At 39.5% G+C, this 15,628-nt stretch overlaps 2 protein-coding genes and 1 long non-coding RNA gene across 8 annotated transcripts in view; 2 read left to right on the top strand and 1 right to left on the bottom strand.

The window, feature by feature from the left end:
- The window catches only part of LOC105615523 (uncharacterized), a 71,586-nt gene extending 69,290 nt beyond the window's left edge, over positions 1 to 2,296 (bottom strand). For all 5 annotated transcript variants that reach the window (XR_009601072.1, XR_009601074.1, XR_009601073.1 and 2 more), the window contains exon 1: positions 2,081 to 2,296. This is a non-coding gene — a long non-coding RNA (uncharacterized LOC105615523). The remainder of the gene's footprint in view (positions 1 to 2,080) is intronic.
- LOC101104661 (growth-regulated protein homolog gamma) lies at positions 934 to 2,955 on the top strand. Of its 2 annotated transcripts, none has more exons than XM_004009907.5 (4): positions 934 to 1,091; positions 1,183 to 1,306; positions 1,416 to 1,499; positions 2,283 to 2,955. In XM_004009907.5, exons 1-4 carry the CDS (start codon positions 1,004 to 1,006, stop codon positions 2,296 to 2,298), a joined length of 312 nt encoding a protein of 103 aa, XP_004009956.1. In that variant the 5' UTR covers positions 934 to 1,003; the 3' UTR covers positions 2,299 to 2,955. The 2 variants fall into 2 exon arrangements, with proteins under 2 accessions (XP_004009956.1, XP_012035535.1); XM_012180145.4 differs by having other exon boundaries at positions 2,361 to 2,955.
- Positions 2,956 to 13,249: 10,294 nt separating this feature from the next.
- LOC114108665 (growth-regulated alpha protein) lies at positions 13,250 to 15,398 on the top strand. Its single transcript, XM_027971073.3, has 4 exons — positions 13,250 to 13,407; positions 13,491 to 13,614; positions 13,728 to 13,811; positions 14,669 to 15,398. The coding sequence occupies exons 1-4, from the start codon at positions 13,320 to 13,322 to the stop codon at positions 14,682 to 14,684; spliced, it is 312 nt and encodes a 103-aa protein (XP_027826874.1). The 5' UTR covers positions 13,250 to 13,319; the 3' UTR covers positions 14,685 to 15,398.
- The last annotated feature ends 230 nt before the right edge of the window (positions 15,399 to 15,628 follow it).

A 15,628-nucleotide genomic window follows, 5' to 3' on the forward strand; every position in this document is an offset into this window, starting at 1 on the left:
AAATTCAAATAACATGGAGTGAAATGTATTAGTAATCTAGTATTTGTGTCCAAAGCCATATCTGCTGTTTAAAGTCAGGAATCTTAGGCACTCACTTTCTGATCTTAAGATCTTTTCTGCCCACAGACAGGCCTAGGAAAGGTGAAGGGACCTCCTGAGCCCAACTTGGCCCTTTATAATACCTTATATCTGCGGTGAGTGAAAACACAGCCTTCTGTGTAACAAAAAGTGGTGCTCTTGGAATCACTAAGTTCCAGAATTTCGAAGAGAGGACAGATAACAGATTACAACACAGTATCCTAAAATAAACAGGGAATCAACCCATTTAATAGTCAGGTCCCTGGCCCTCGCCCCCAGTTCATATCTCAAACAAAACAAAACAAAACAATGGCACTAGTGTGATTTATTTTTGATCCTAGAACATCAGGTATTAGACAAAGGTTCTTACATATAAACTGAGATGATATGTTATTTTAAAAAGTGCATTTATGTCAGGGATTCATAAAGTCTACAAAATGCAAATTAAAGAAAAAGGAAAGATAGACAAAACAAACAAACAAAGGCTGCCATTCTAGCCTCAACTCGTTCAATCTCCAAAATGGAAGTGTCTTTGAAAGAAATTAACTCCCCCCTAAACTGTGGTGCAGTCCCTATACTAGTCTGACAACGTCCGCTGACAACCAGGGGTGTCCGGGCGCCCACGGCACCCCTCTCGACCTTAGGTAGCCCCAGCCTGGCGGCCACTCATTCCCCACGTGGGGATTTGGGCACAAAGAGGACACCCCGCGTGCGTGGACTCCCCGGGAGGCAGGCGGGGCCAAGCCTTCCTTCCGGACCCGGGAATGACCCGCGCGTCCGGGAATTTCCCGGGCCCGGGGCTGCCAACTCCCGCCCCAACCATGGATAAAAGGGGTTCGCTAGGCTCCGAGAGCCACAGAGCCCGCTCAGCCAGCGCTCCCGCCAGCCTTCCCGCCGCAGACACAGACCCTCCGAGCTGAGACCCATGGCCCGAGCCGCGACCGCCGCTCCCCGCCTCCTCCGCGCCGCGATGCTGCTCCTGCTCCTGGTGGCCGCCGGCCGGCGCGCAGCAGGTGAGAACCGGAGCCCGGGATCCACTGGGCGGGACGGGGACGGGCGGGTACCCATGGGGGCAGCCCCTAACCCACTCTGTCCTTCCCGCAGGGGCGCCCGTGGTCAATGAACTGCGCTGCCATTGCCTGCAGACTTTGCAGGGGATTCACCTCAAGAACATCCAGAGCGTCAAGGTGACGCCCCCGGGCCCCCACTGCGGCCAAACCGAAGTCATGTAAGTAGAGCCATTGTTGTTGTTCTTATCACCCCGGCAGTCCGGATGCCCCAACCTAGACTTACAGCCCGACCTCCTGCCTCACGTGGATTCTCCCTTCTCTCTGCAGAGCCACTCTTAAGAATGGTCAGGAAGCTTGTCTCAACCCTGAAGCTCCCATGGTTAAGAAAATCATCAATAAGATGCTAAACAAGTAAGTCATGGATTTTATTCCTACTTGCAACTAGAGCCATTGCCCTCAAATACTGGCATCTACTTCCTGAAAATAGTATTTGATAAACCCACAGTTTAGTTGTAGGACTAAAAACCATTATTTCCCATTAAATTTGATCTGCTCTAGTGTCCGAAGGCTGTTTCCAGCTCCCTCTGTCCTGACCCTCCTCTCCATCCCCATTCAAATGAACCTGTATGTTCCTAAAAGATTAAGTAGGGCTCTCCTGGTGGCTCAGAAGGTAAAGAATTCACTTGCAATGCAGGCGACCCAGGTTCAACCCTTGGGTCAGGAAGATCCCCTGGAGAAGGGAATGGCTACCCACTCCAATCTTCTTGACTAGAGAATTCCATGGACAGAGGAGCCTGGTAGCCTACAGTCCATAGAGTCACAAAGAATCAGACACAACTGAGCGATTTTAAAAGACTAAGTAAATTTAACCAGAAATGGTAAAATGCTTCCAACCCATTAAAGAACAGATGTTGTTTACCTCCATTCCTCAATGGTTTCTACCTGAAAAATGGAGACCCGGGTTTCCGGCAACCAGGACCTCAGAAACTTACCAGTGAAGAGCAGGACTTTGCAGTGAAAGCTCCCTGAGTTCTAGGATGCCTGTGAAAGTTTTAAAATCTTTTTTAGCAGAAACCTTTTCTGAGTGCAAAGCTGGGCCAGGGTCTCCATGCAGAAGTCCCTCCAGCCTTGGGGCCTGTACAAGAAGAATAGCTTTCCTCAGCACCTGTAACCCTAACCCTTTTCTCATTGTAGGGGCAGCACCAACTGACCTAGAGGGAAGTAAGAAATTCACTGGTGACAGTTCCTGAAAAGTGGTCTCTGCTCTTACAGGAACTGAAAATGAAGACGAGAACGGCTGGTTTCCAGGGACAACTAGAAAGGACGTGATGTGCTGGACTATTTTATATGAGTTCTATTTATTTATATATGTATTTATTTTTCAAAGCTGGTATTTTAGTCTTTTACATGTTAGTGTTTAAAGATGTGATTATGTTAATCAAACATAACCCAGTCCTGATTGTTATTTAATATGAAGATGATGAGTTTTAAATGTTTTATTCAACTGATATTTATTGGAAGACCATAAAGTGCTAGGCTCTGAGAGAGAGGCGGAGTCGATGAGTGGGAGAGGGAAGTTCTTATAATCAGTGAAATCACTACTAGAATCAGGGAAAGTATGTGCATTTCTATTTCTGTACTTTTTTTTAAAGAATGTCAGTTGTTATTTATTGAAATGATTTCATATTATGTGATCAACATTTTAATGTTGAAATTTCCCTTGGACATTTTATGTCTTGCTTGTAAGGCATAATGCCTCGTTTAACGTTTACTATGTGGTGTTTCTCTTTGTTTTGGAACAAAGAAGTTAAAACTACTGTTACATTTTTTAAATGGCATGAAAATAAAAGTTTTGCAAAAAAAATAACATGATTAAGTTTTGTTTTATTCTTCTTGATCTTTAGTTCCTACTGGGTGCTCAAGGTATTATACACTTAGGCTTAGATTGTACCTAACTTTATGCCAACTCCTTGCTACTATTCCCTTATTTTTCTCTAACTTGAGAAGGAATATTTGATATACTACCCTCCTCAACCACTTTGAGAATTCTAGTTTTATTTTTAAAAATCCCTATTTTTTTCACACTGACCAATTTGTTATTCAAAATTAGTTCTTTATAAACTGTTGAATTTTTATTAATATTTTAATAAGGGCTCCTATTAAATTGTTTTGATTAATGGTTTTCAAACAGCTATGCCATTCTTTTCCTTTTAATGAAGCTGGGAGAAAAAGATAGAAAAGTAGATTATTCCTAAGAACAGGAGCAGTTTGTGTTGTTTAAAATGACAATAATAATGGTCAGTAGAAATAAGTACATACTGTACAGTAAAATATATGACAAAAGTAACACAAATGATAGGGAGATAAATAGATTTATAATACAATGTATCATAAAATATAATACATTGTTAGAGAAAGCTTTAAAGAAAATTGCAATGTGGCAAGAACATAGTAACTTTTAGGATGACCAATAAAAAGAAAATGCTAAATTTTAGATTTAAAAATTTAAAAAGGGGAGAAAATGGAATAAAAGAAAATACCTGTATAATACATAAGTAGACAAAAATTAAAGAATAAAGAGACAAAACAACAGATGGCACAGGGAGAAATGGCTTCCTTTCGGAAGGATTTCTAATAATATAAGTAGAGCCTCTTGAAGGTGGGGTTTAATTCCAACCCTCTCACACACACCTGAGTTTGGGCTGGACTTAGTGACTTACTTCCAAAAAAGAGGTAAGGAAAAAGGAAAAACAATAAACTTACAGTAGAGAATCTGTCACTTAACCAAGTGATTAAGGTTATTATCACTACTTGATATCACTTGATATCATGTGAGCATCATGTACTCATATAATGTGATAAGAAGGACACTTCATCTTCATGATATTCTTACCCCAAATCAATAATCCCAGTGTAATCATCAGAAAATCATCCTAAAAATCCACATGGAGGAACATTCTACAAAATAACTCATGAGCATGCTTTAAAACTGTCAAATTCATGAAAGACAAAACTGAGAATCTGTCACAGCTCTAAGGAGACAAAAGACACATGATTTAATGCCATGTGGTATGCTGGATTGGATCCAGGAATAGAAAAAAGACATTAATGGAAAGTGGTGAGACCCAAATGGAGGCTGGAGTTTAGTTAACAGCAATGTGCCAATGCTAATTTCTTAGTTTTGACAAGTGATTATAAATATGTAGGATATCAACAAGAGGAGATACTGGGCCAAGGTCCACAGGAACTCCTTGTGCTGTGTTATACAAGTGTTTAGTAAATCTAAAATTATTCTGGGGCTTTCCTGGTGGCTCAGTGGTAAAGAACATGTTTGCCAATACAGGAGACGTGGTTTTGATCCCTGGTCCAAGAAGATCCCACATGCCACAGAGCAAGTAAACCCATGTGCAACAATTACGGAGCCTGTGTTCTCCAGCCTGGGAGCCACAACGACAAACTCCATGCTGCAGCTCCTGAAACCCACTCAGCATAGGGTCTGTGCTCTGAAACAAGAGAAGCCACTGCAAAGAAAAGCCCATGCACTGTGACTAGAGAGTAACCCCGCTCCCTGCAACCAGAGAAAAGACTGAGCAGAAATGAAGACCCAGCTCAGCCAAAAAAAAAAAAAAAAAAAAGGTAAGTTAATTAACTTTGAAAATTATTCCAAATTGAAAGTCCATTTTTCAAAAGATAAGACATTAAATCCAAATATATTAGAAATTATAGTATATTGAAATGGGATGAAAACTCAAAAGTCAAAGACCATTAGGCTGTGTAATTAAGACAAAAAGAATTAATGTTGCTTAAAAAAGGCACACTTTAAACATTAGGACCTAGATCATTTGAAATGAAAAGAATTAAAACATGATATCATGCAAAAAACAATTGAAAGAAACCTGGCATGGATATATTGATGTATTAATTACTTATTAATTTATTATTAGTATAAATTATTGATATACTTGTTAATGGTTGATATATTGTGCATGCATGCTAAGTGACTTCTGTCATCTCTTTGCAACTCCTTGTGAGCCTACGGACTTTAGCCCGCCAGGCTCCTCTGGGATTCTCCAGGCAAGAATACTGAAGTGGGTTGCCAGGCCCTCCTCCAGGGGATCTTTCTGACCCAGGGATTGAACTTGCATCTCTTACTTCTTCTGCATTGGCAGGTGGGTCCTGTACCACTAGCACCACCTGGGAAGTCCCTGATTGATATATTAGTTACAACCAAATAATACATTAAGACTTGAGATATAAAGAAGGCTGATTTAAAATTAAAAAGTGGCAATTTTACAAGGGACAAAAATACTTAGCGAACTTAATAACATTATCAAAATATATAAAGCAAAATGGAGAGAAACTAAAAGGTGCAATATATGAAACCACAGTCAGTTAAAGGTTCTAACAAACTTCTCTCAATACTTAATAGACAAAGCAGTAAAAAAATCATAACAGTATAGAAGAGTTAAACAACATGACCGACCAATCTGGCTTGAAAAAAACACATGGGCATGTTTCACCTAACAACTGCATAAACCACGTTTGGTTTTCCAGCACACAGATAACATTTTCTAAAAAAGATTATATATGAGTCATAAAGAATGTATCAACAAATTTTAAAACCTTGAAAAGTTACAGAGGATATTCTCTGATCATCAAGATTTTTATGATGATTATAACTTTCCTAGCTGAACTATGTAATAACATATCACTGTGCGTGATATGTTTGCTGTGATTTATAACTCATCTCTCAACTTCCTAAATTTTGCTTCCGCAATACAGAAAGCATCAAAACAGAGTCATCATGCTGCTTTCATGCCCATTATAGCCAAGAGTGATAAAAAATATTTCCACAGAGACATTTCCTCACTTCCTATATCTATTTCTTGACATATTCTTTGGTAATTTTGGCATTTCTGTATTTTTTTGGCTTATACATATGTGATGTACTTTAATTACCTCTGCAAAAGTTTAAAAAACAATCATAAAAAAATGGAAAGTCAAAGTTTACACTGAAATCTATTCTTTAGAAGACTTGGAATAATGCCCAAACTTAACATATTACTTGGTATTCAGAGATAATTGAAATGAATTTAAATATTGAGAGATTTTGAAGTTGTCAGGCTGTCTTTACAACAGCAACAGAAGGTAAGACTAACTCTACTGCAGAAGAAAGTACGCATGAAGAAGCACTTTATGTTTCAGCTTTTTCCACTACATATCTTTTGCAAAACTGACCACAATCTCTTGCATCAATATATTGTATGTGCTTTATAAATGCCCTTTGACTTAATATTTCTGACCTAAAACTGATAGATTGTCAGGTATTTCTCCAGTAAAGAGGGGTTTATTTAAGACCAGCAAAGAATTGCAATTTGAAGTCTGCAGCCATGGCAAGCTCCATCCAAGTCCCCAAGCGGTAAGGGAAGAAGAACATTTTTATAGAAAGGAACAAGAAGTTGGGAGGGCTACAGTAAGCAAAAAGTCCAAGGATTTTCATTGAGTCTTTGCAAGGAAAGGAGTCTTCCTCCTGCTGGGCTCAGTTCTTGTCCCAGAGTGTGAGAGCTCCCCCTTCTGGTCATTCTGTTCTATCTGGGTTTCTATGAAGTTTCTGCTTATTATTATTTATTATTGTTAGTTTTACAATATCTACCACCCTTCCTTTTCTGCACACACTGTGAATCTTAGGTTACCCTAGCCTTTCCTCCTCCCCATGGTAGACAGCCGAGAAAGGTCACAATGTAGTCTGTGCAAGAAGGCTATAGAAACACCTTGAGGTGACACTTCCCAATGGAGGTAACATCCAAACTGGGTCTTGATGGAGAAGCAGGATCCTATGAGCACATGGCCTCCAATGTCCCAGCCCTGCCACCTCTTCCAGCCTCTTTCCCCCTCTTCCTGCTCATAGAGTGAGCTCTAAATGCAAGACACTTGCTCTCTCAGTACTCACATGCTCTTTTCAATAACCATGTCTTTGCCCACTTGATCCTCTCCTGGAATGTTTTCCACCCCTCTGTGTTCCCCATTTACTTGCAAAGCCCCTTAAGATTCACATGAGTGAGCCCTTCTTTCAGTCTGACAATTCTCATAAACCCTCTATAAGAGTTGCAGCAAGTCTCCCTTCTCATTCCCAATACCTTGGGAATGGTTTGCCATGGTAGCTTTTCCGAAACTTTTCTTTTTTACATTCATTTCCTACTGCATTGAGGGTTAGATGGTAGCAGAGTCTCTTATTCCTCTTTATATCCCCAGCACCAAACTTCATTCCCACCTTATAAAAGCTGAAAAAATAACCATTGAAAATGAAGAAACAAATGGAGAAGGGCATCACATTTGAGTTGAAACACCCTCCTTTTTCATGAGATAATTCTAGCAGTAAGTAGAGTCAGTAACAAAAAACCTAATTCGAATTGGGTTAATGAAGAGGGACTCATTTGACCTACGAAACTAAAAGACTGATGAGTAGATGCAATAAAGCTTAGTTCAAAACTTCAGAACAGTCTCACTCTGGATCAGGCTGCTTTTCTCTGTGCTGGCTTCATTTTAGGCAAGCTCTTCTCAAGCGCAGGCAAAGTTTTAAATTTCTGTTCTACTAGATATAACCCAACAGGAAGCAAGGGCTTTTTTGTTTTTCTGAGCATTTCTTGACAAAAAGACTCCAGGGATTTTTTTCTGACTTGGCTAGGCTTAGGTCACTCATTCACTCCTGCACCTATAGAATGGCTTGTGGTTGGACCCAGACTGGAAGGACTGACCAACATCACCTTCAGTCCTCACTTCACTCCTGGAGCTTTAAAGCAGGGTCACTCTACCTGAGCTACGCAGATTGGGAGAAAGAAAAGATGCTTCCCACAGGAAAACCAAGGTTTTCCTCCACCAAAACCTCCTCCAGAAGCAGGAGGAAAGGGCTCAAGGCAGGCAGAAATGACAAATATACTAGAGACTGGACCAGGGGCATGACCCCGACCCTGACCCTGGATGAATGCTCTGGACTGAAGAAGTGGATGGATCCAGGCATTTATTGCTTCCAACATCTTCATTCTTCTCCTCTCTGTGCCAGAATCATTCTACCCAAAGTAATCATTGTGGCAAGACAGGGTTGGCAATTGTGGGCACAACTTCCCAAGGCCAGCATGAGGAGAGCAGCAGGGCACAGACCATTTCTGAAGCTCCATCATCTGGGGATACAGCACCAACTCTGGACTTTTAAAATCTTTATTTATTTGGCTGCACCAGGCTTAAAGTGCTGCATGTGGGATCTAGTTCCCTGACCAGGTACTGAACCCAGGCCCCCTGCATTGGGAGCCTGGAGTGTTAACCACTGGACACCAGGGAAGTCCCACAACTCTGGATTTTAAAGGCAGATTAGATAATGTCAATCAAACCTGCATAATGCTGTAAATATGGTAGCTCAAAATGAAATTTAGCTACTAATTCTTTTAATATAGGGTTGGCTCTATACTTTTAAAACTGGTGATTGCCTTAGTTGAAAGTTTGTGTATATACATTTGTGATTCAGCTCATAAAATGAGTAATTAGTTAGGGAAGATGTTTTTTAAAACAAGAAGGGAAGAACTGGGTTACTTTAGTAGGTTTCAGAATACTATTGCTTTTTATTTTTTAATTTTTTTCTTTTGTTTTTGGCCATGTTGTGAGGCTTGCAGAATCTTTTTTCCCCAACCAGTGACGGAACTCAGACCCTCCATAATGAAAGTGTGGACCACTAGACCATCAGGGAATTCCCACATTATTGCATTTTAAATGATTTGAAAAATAATATAGTGCCATTAAGGATTAGATTTTGAGAATTGATATATTAAAGTAGAAAAAATCTTTTGCACTTTATTTTGTAAGAAATAAATGTTCATTAAGCAATGTTTATTAAGACAATATACAAATTCTTAGGCATAAAGTTGAAGATAATTCTACAAATACAATGCTGCTTCTTGATATGGTTTATCCTTTTGGCTACTACAGTTTTGATTCTTTATTCATTCACCCTGAGTATTGGCTTATGCCAATACTTTGGTTTGGATCTGGAAAGCATTAGAGCAAAGATTCTCTGGTTTCTTAAGTTATAAAGAGAATAAATGTCTGGGTAGTCTCCAATTAATGCTGAAGGCAAAATATTTTAGGTAATAAAATATGACAAAGTGCTCAAACAAAGTCAGTAGAAAACTGTGATCCTTATTTCAGCAAATAAGAGCTGATGGTATTGCTCAGTTCGCTTCTGGGAAACTCTCAGGGTGGAGGCATTATTCCTGACCTGATTTTTGAGTTGAAGTCCACTGATTTGGAAAATCAAATTGCTAGATGAATAGATATGGATTTTATTAAATTCAAGTATATAATATTCATGACACAAAAGAAAATTCTTGTTGTCAGTGAAATAAAACACTGGAGACTCGAGTAGTTGGCTATTTTCAAGTTTTAGGAAAGGCGAAGTTGAACTATTCAACCATGAGAATAACAAAACAAACTGCCCTTGTGAAGTTAAGTGTCATTTGTTTCAGGAAAAATAAGTAATTTTTTTATTGTGGAGTGGCTAAAGCTACACTACCTGAAGCTCAAATTCTGAATTATCTTAACTCTGAGATCTTGGCAACTTATTAATAGTTTCCCTGTGGGGGAAAAATTGTGAAGAAAATAAACTGGTGACTATTTCATGAGGCAGTTAAGACTAAGTGGGTTGTACATATATGTAAAAGATTTAGAATATTGCCTATTACATCAAAGTGTTATTTATGATAGCACTTCCTGTTTACTTAGCATCTCATAAACACATAAAACATGTCAGTTACTAGGATGTTGAAGAAAAAAGGAAAGATCTGCAGAAGTTTGTTTCTTGAACAGAAGTTTAAAAGTCTTAATAACAATCTCATGTTTTCTGTCCTTTATACTTTTTTCTATAATAAGCAGATATACATTTTAATCAGAAAAATAAAATCAAAATTTTTTTACCCTTTAAAGAATAGATATTATGTCTCTGAGCCACTGATTATCTCAAGAAAACCTAATACAGTTGACCCTTGAAAACATGGGGGTTATGGGTACAGTTTGAAAATCCAAGTATCAGTTTTGACTTTCCAAAAACTTAACTACTAATCACCTACTGTTGACTGGAAGCCTTACCAATGGCATAAACAGTCAATTAATACGTATCTCATTTAGTCACTACATTGTGTCTGACTCTTGAGACCTCATGGACTGTAGCCCACCGGGCTCCTCGTCTGTGGGGATTTTCCAGGCAAGAATACTGGAGTGGGCGGCTATTTCCTTCTCCAGGGGATCTTCCCAACTCAGGGAGAGAACTCGCATCTCCTGTGTTGGCAGGAGGACTCTTTATACCGCTGAGTCACCAGAGAAGCCCATATGTATTATATATTTTATTCTTAAAATAAAGAAAGCTAGAGTAAAGAAAATTAGGGCACTTTTATTAGGAAAATTTTAACAGAAAAAATCCATTTACATTACTGTACTGTATTTATTGATACTTTAAGTTTGTCATATGCTTATAAGATGAATCATCTGTCAGTATCTCCACCAACATGGTCTTATTTAATACAAAACACTATAGATGTTATATGCACTAATAACATGACTCATCAAAAATGAAAGATAATGTAAAATTCATATTTAATTACAGATATAATGATTAATGCATTGATAACAAGGAAGCAATATGATTGCTTTGTGGTAGCTTAGTATAATTGATACAATTGCTTCACAGTAGCTTAGCCTATATTCTAATGAATGAACCACTATAAAAACCTTATGGCCAACAGTATTATAGTCATATTCATAACATAGTATTAGAAACATGGTTACATTTTTTAAAAAATTTACCTGTGATGATAGTTTCTCCAATTGTGAAATAGAGAGGCATGCATAAAACAGGAAGAAAGCTACCACATTAAGTTTATATTAAATATCACTCACCTTATATCTATGTAAGAACAGACTAGTATTTACATGGATTCTATCCATTCATGACATAGCAACTTTTTCCTAGGTTTTTTTTGACATTTCTAGGCTACATGGTTAGCCTGCAAGTTTTTTTTTTTCAAATTGCCACAAATCTCCAAAATTTTTTCCAATATGTTTATTGAAACAAGTCTGTGTATAAGTGGACCTATGCAGTTTGAGCCCATGTTGTCCAAGTGTTAAGTATTGTTGTTGTTCGGTTGCTCTCATGTCTGACTCTTTGCAGCCCCATGGACTGCAGCATGACACCCTTCCCTGTCCTTCACGATCTCTCAGAGTTTGCACAAACTCATGTTCGTTGAGTCAAGTGTCAAGTATATTTCCAATTAAGAATCCCAGAAAAATAAAAATAACAACAGTATCTACGCAAATTCTCAATTATTGCTAAGTGACTCATATTTAGTAAGCTTTAGGTCATCTTTCATTCCCTACTCTTTTTTAAAAAAATTAAATTTCCTGTTCTTTATCTTAGGACTATACTGACCAAAAAAATGTAAAGACAAATCTTTATTATAGTCTAGTTATTCTTAATCTTTTCTAATAATCAAAATGAGAGATCTTCACTTTTCACATTTTGTAGTTGAAATGACTAAAACTAGAATTATAAGATTACTCAACAAACTAGATACCAAAAAATGTACTCTGTTTTCTCTTAAAAAATATGCAAACATTTTATGTTGGAAGAGTTTTTATTTTTACTTTGTTTTTTTCTCAATAATTCTTTTCTCTTTGTGCAAAGATTTTATCCTGATTAATTTCAGCTTAGTAATATGGAAAAAGCAATTTCCATTTTAGTTTTTAAAAAATTATTTATAGCATTTAATATGTACAGGTGTTTTCAAATGCTAATACATTTATTCACGGTAACGCTGGTTAAAGTAGATATTACAGTTCATCTCTATTTTACAGATGAGAAACTAAGGCACGGACAATTAAATGCCATGGATCAGTATTTCCGAGAGCTGAAATTCCTGCTTTGCAGCCTGGATCAGAGACCTGCTCTGTGTCTTTACCCACCCTTCCAACCTCCCCTCCCCTCTCTTGCTTACCACTTGCTTATCCCCTCACTTTTAAGAGATCTGCATCCAGAATCACTCCTAAATATCTGAAACCTACCTGAGCATAATCCAACAAAGGACATTAAAACTAAGGGTGAAAAATAAACTACACAATTATGATGTCTTCAATCAACTGCTTGAAGTGTCTTTTTAGAAATCAGTACAAATAAAATATGACAACAATTATTTCTCTGGAAGGAAATCAAATCACTGGAAGCAGAATAGTCCATATAAGATGAAGATAAAATGAGATTTGTGACCATCAGACAAGTAAATGGTATGACATTCATGATTTTAGCTCTTAGATACTTCACAGGAACACCTGTTTTTTTGGTTAGAAGAGTGAAGGGTGCTACCCTCACTACTGGCACTAGGCATTCCTCGCCCCCCCCTAACTCCAATTCCTGTGACTTATTTTGTTCTTGAACAAAACTAGAAACTGAACCGGGACACACCTTTCTCTCCCTGGAATAGGTCCAAATGACCACTTTTCCCTTAGTTCACGGATTAATCAACACAGTCTACGCAAAAAAAGCTGGTATTCATGAATCTACTCGAGCTCTGGAAGTTCCAGAATTTCACCGGGGAAGGAAGCTTTGTAGGATTGCGACACTTTAGTTGCAATGTAAACACAAAATTAAACTTCTGATACTGGTCATCCCCTCACTACTGCGGGGATAATATGACATGAGGTGTGATTTATTTGTGCTCGTAAAATACCGGGAAGTAAGAGAACATTCTCACGCATAATTTGAGATGACCTGTGCTTTAAGAGTGTATTTATGCAGACGTGGATAAAATCAAGTCCCAAGACACTTAAGTGTAAGTAACACGTGGAAAATCAGTTCTCTCTCCGTCCCTCCTCCCTGGCCTTAATTCCCTCAATCTTAATAACTAACGTTTGTCACTATGCCTGTCTCCTCTAAGATGTGACAACACTTCTTGCAAGGCGACTCACCCTCCGGTGGGGATTTGGGTACGTGGATGACACTCTGAGTGCGCAGATTACGCGTGAGGCGGGCGGGGCCCCCTTCCTTCCGGACAGGGAATTTCCCTGGCCCCGGGGCTGGCAACTCCCTTCTGATCAGGATAAAAGGGGTTCACCCGGCTCGGGAAGCCACAGAGTCCGCTCAGCCAGCGCTCCCGCCAGCCTTCCCGCGGCAGACACAGACCCTCAGAGCTGAGACCCATGGCCCGAGCCGCGAACCCCGCCCCCCGGCTCCTCGGCGCCGCGATGCTGCTCCTGCTGCTGGTGGCCGCCGGCCGGCGCGCAGCAGGTGAGACCCGGATCCCCAGGGCGGGACGGGGACGGGCGGGTGCCCGTGAGGACAGCCCCTAACCCACTCTGTCCTTCCCGCAGGGGCGCCCGTGGTCAACGAACTGCGCTGCCAGTGCCTGCAGACCGTGCAGGGGATTCACCTCAAGAACATGCAGAGCGTGAAGGTGACGCCCCCGGGCCCCCACTGCGGCCAAACCGAAGTCATGTAAGTGTCACCTCTGTTGCTGTCCTCGTCATCACCACCCACCGTGCCGATGCCCCCACCCCACCCCTCAAATGGACCCCCCGCCTCACGTAGATTCTTCCTTCTCTCTGCAGAGCCACTCTCAAGACTGGTCAGGAAGTGTGTCTCAACCCCGCCGCCCCCATGGTTAAGAAAATCATCGATAAGATGCTAAACCAGTGAGTTGTGGTTTTTATTCATCGTGTGACTAGAGTCATTCTGCCTGCTGAAAGTTATGTCAGAGAAACCTAGGATTAAGCTGAAAGAATGAAAAAAAATCATTATTTCAGAATTAAATTTGCCATTAGGGTCATTAATCTGCTCTGGTGTCAGAAGGACACTTCCACTGCCTCCTGGCCTGCTCGCTATTGGAGTGTGGGTAAATGTATGTTTCTAAAAGATGAAGCCCCAGGGATTGAATCCCTGTCTCCTGTATTGTAGGCAGATTCTTTACCATCTGAGCCACCAAGGAGCCCAAAAGGTGAAGCAGAGTTAGCCAATGATGCTAAAATGCTTCCTATCTCTTAAGGAACAAATACCCTTTACCTCGAGTTTTTCATGAGCTTCAGACCTGAGAGGTAAAACTCTTGGGCTTGGAACTCTTGAGCCTTGGAACTCAGGCTTGGTGGTGAAGCCAGGGACTTTTCAGGGGAACGTCCCTCCCCCTGGCCTCTGCCAACACAGTGCAAGCCTAGATTCCACCCTTTACTATTCCTGTAACCCCAGGGAAAGTACTTAATCTCTTTAAGTCTCAGTAACATGGGGAATAATAGTAATAGGTATTTAATGGAGTTTACCATGTGGCTTAAGTGATGTCATGCATGTACTTTTTTTAGCTCAAGGTGGCATTATGTTCTCGATTTTTGAAAATAGTAAGATTGCTAGCACAGACTCCATGTTCCTAATTAAATAGCATTTAGGAGCCTGGCATTTTCTGTCATACAGTGCAGCACTGGTCTAGGTAGCAACCACATAGTGCAGGGCTGTGAGGTCAGTTTTTGGAGTCCTACTAACAGTAACCATTTTCTTATTGCAGGGCTAGTGCCAACTGATCAAGAGAGATGGAAGGAGCTTCTTGACTATTGCAGCAGCCTCAGTGGAATTGAAGTAAAAGAAGAGAAACAAATGGCTCCCAGGGCCATCTGGACTGTGTTTAATGTATTTGGCTGTTTCTTATGAGAGTTCTATTTATTTACATCTGTATTTATTTATTTATTTTTCAAAGCCTGTGTATTGATATTCTAATATTTAAAGGTGTGAATGTGTTTGGCAGTTCTCGGTACTGTTAGTTTCAAAGTTTATTTTTATGTTAACTCAAAGTTAGTTCAATCCTGACTGTTTAATTTGAAGATTTTGTGTTTTAAGTGTTCTTCACTTATTAAACTATTTTGGGGGAGAGGGTATTCCACACTGTACTATCCATTATAGTAAAGACTAGAGACAGTAGTGGAGGGTTCAAGCAAACAGATAGATCACGATCACTGTTAATGTAGGGAATGTGTGTGTACGTTTACTTTTTATAGAGAAATTGTCAGTTGTTATTTATTGAAACATTTCACAGTCTGTAGTCAACATTTCTGATGTTGAACCTTTACAAATGACAATGATCTAAATATCCCTTGGACATTTTATGTCTTCCTTGTAAGGCATAATGCCTTGTTTAGTGTGAGTTATCTAAATGTTTCTCTATGTCTTGGAATAGAGAAGTTTAAGTATTTATTGATGTATTTTTATAAATAACATGAAAATAAAGCTTTTTACACAAATTTCTTACTTAAGTTTCTTTTTTATTTCTTGACCTCTTTTATCCTCCCTCTTGATTACCCAGCACTTAGGTTTTCTATTGCTGTTGTAAAAAATTATTACAAATTCAGTAGTTTAAAAGAATATTCTTATTCTTTTACAATTCTGGAAGTCAGAAGACCAAAATTAGTTCCACTGGACTAAGGCCAAGGTGTCTGCATTGCTGCCTCATTCTGGAGGCACTAGGGGAAAA

Source organism: Ovis aries, chromosome 6 (assembly GCF_016772045.2).
Source record: "Ovis aries strain OAR_USU_Benz2616 breed Rambouillet chromosome 6, ARS-UI_Ramb_v3.0, whole genome shotgun sequence".
NCBI lineage: Eukaryota > Metazoa > Chordata > Mammalia > Artiodactyla > Bovidae > Ovis > Ovis aries.